The following is a 2,247-nucleotide window of genomic DNA, read 5'->3' on the forward strand; positions in this document are numbered from 1 at the left end:
CCTTAACTGTAAGATGTTTGAAGCTACCAGTTTTAGCACTTTGAATTATTTTTTTCGCACTCTGAATAGCTGCAGGGAGTTCAGCAGGGGTTGGGGGAACCAGCTCAACCTTGGCGTATTGCCAAAATGTGGCCAATCGAGGCTTCGAGTAAGTCACAGCAGCTGGAAAACAAAACACAACAAAACAAAAAACCCAGGATGAACTCACTAGAGATCGAAAGAAGCAGATGTGTGGGCTGGACACAAATATTTATTCATGTATCACATCCACTCACTGCTTGGACTGAATGTGCAGTGGGTGTGAAAAGTCAGAGCTGCTGCTCCCTGGTAACAAGAAGCTTTTAAAGATGCAGAACACCTGTGTCACAGGGCCACTCAACCGACAGAAGCTCTAAGCAATCAATTCATAGTGGCCAGCTAGTATTTACTCACCTCTGAATGGCAAATCTAATTAACTGTAAAGTTACTGGTCCCTAATTTGAAAACAAAGACAAAGCAATTTATTCATTTTTCTTAGTAGAAACACCGTATTTGAAAAGAAGGAGTCCAGAAGGGTAAGAAGCTACATAGAACAACAACATCCTTTAATAGTAAGATTGAGGCTCATCACGATATTGGCCACAAGTCCAGATGGAATTATATCAATTAGTATCCATTTTTGATACCCTTAGCAATATGTGCTGGATTAAATCTCTTTCACCAGAGCACAGTTGCACCCCCTTTCAAAACTGCACTCATAATACAAAAAAATTTACATGTATTGGTAACAGCAATTGAAACTAGACTATACTGGGTGGTGGTGGAGCACACCTTTGATCTCAGCACTCGGGAAGCAGAGGCAAGGAGATCTCTGTGAGTTCAATGCCAGCCTGGTCTACAAAGTGAGTTCCAGGACAGCCACGGCTAAACAGAGAAACCCTGTCTTGAAAGACCAAAACCAATCAACCAACCAAACCCCCAAATCTGCTAGAAATTCCCTAGAATCATAAGCCAAAATTCCTTGATGTGTTCACTATTTCACATCAATGGATTCAGTAGAAGTAATGATGAAATCAGCAGAGTGTGGAGATGTAGCTCAGTGAGACAGCACATGCAAATTTCTGGACTAAAGTTGTGGCAAAGAGAAACAGAGACACACAAACTGAGGAGAGAAACATATAGAAACTGTAAAGGCAGCTGGGCGGTGGTGGCACATGCCTTTCACAGCACTTTGGAGTCAGAGATAAATCTCTGAGTTGGAGGCCAGTCTGGACTACATAGTGAGTTCCAGGATAGCCAGAGTTACACAGAGAAACCCTGTCTGGAAAAACAAAAAACAGGGTTGGAGAGATGGCTCAGAGGTTAAGAAGAGCACTGGCTGCTCTTCCAGAGGTCTTGAGTTCAATTCCCAGCACCTACATGGTGGCTCATAACCATCTATAATGAGATATGGTGCCCTCTTCTGGCCTGCATAGATAAATGCAGACAGAACACTGTATACATAATAAAATAAAGAAAAACAAACAAAAAGGAAACTGCAAGAGCAAGAAGTGCTCTTTAACTACCAAGCCATCTCTATCATCATTTATTTATCTACAGACTAACATGCAAATATAAGTATGTGTCTGAATATCTGTTGTGTTGGCTAATTTTGTGTCAACTTGACACGAGCTAGAGTCATTTGGTAAGAAGGAACCTCAATTAAGAAAATGCCCCTACTAGTTTGGCTGGTGGGGTATTTTCTTGATTGGTGATTGATGGGAGAGGGTCCAGCTCACTCAGGATGGTGCCACCCCTGGGTTGGAGGTCTAAAAAGGTAGTCTGAGTAGGGTGGTGGCGGCAAGCACCTTTAATTCCAGCACTTGGGAGGCAGAGTGAGTTCGAGGCCAGCCTGGTTGACAGAGTGAGTTCCAGGACAGCCAGAGCAACACAGAGGAAACCCTGTTTCAGAAACAACCAAAAAACAAATCAAAAAACAAACCCAAAACAAGTAGGTTGAACAAGCCATGGGGAGCAAGCAGCACTCCTCCTTGGTCTCTGCCTCAGAAGCTGGTTCTAGGTTCCTGCCCCGATTTCCCTGGATGATGGATTTCACACTGTAAAGATGAAACACACCCTTTCCTCCCCAACTGTTTTTGGCTATGGTGTTTACCACAGCAAATGAAACTGTCAACTTTATTTTTTTTTATTTTATTTTTTTTGGTTTTTCGAGACAGGGTTTCTCTGTGGTTTTGGAGCCTGTCCTGGAACTAGCTCTTGTAGACCAGG

General features: G+C 42.9%; 1 protein-coding gene across 1 annotated transcript in view; it reads right to left on the reverse strand.

The window, feature by feature from the left end:
• The window catches only part of Atp5mg (ATP synthase membrane subunit g), a 6,774-nt gene that overhangs the window by 1,543 nt on the left and 2,984 nt on the right, over positions 1-2,247 (reverse strand). The window contains exon 2 of the mRNA XM_005347212.3: positions 4-162. Within this exon, the coding sequence (XP_005347269.1) occupies positions 4-162 (159 nt within the window). The remainder of the gene's footprint in view (positions 1-3; positions 163-2,247) is intronic.

The sequence above is a fragment of the Microtus ochrogaster genome, chromosome 5 (assembly GCF_000317375.1).
Source record: "Microtus ochrogaster isolate Prairie Vole_2 chromosome 5, MicOch1.0, whole genome shotgun sequence".
NCBI lineage: Eukaryota > Metazoa > Chordata > Mammalia > Rodentia > Cricetidae > Microtus > Microtus ochrogaster.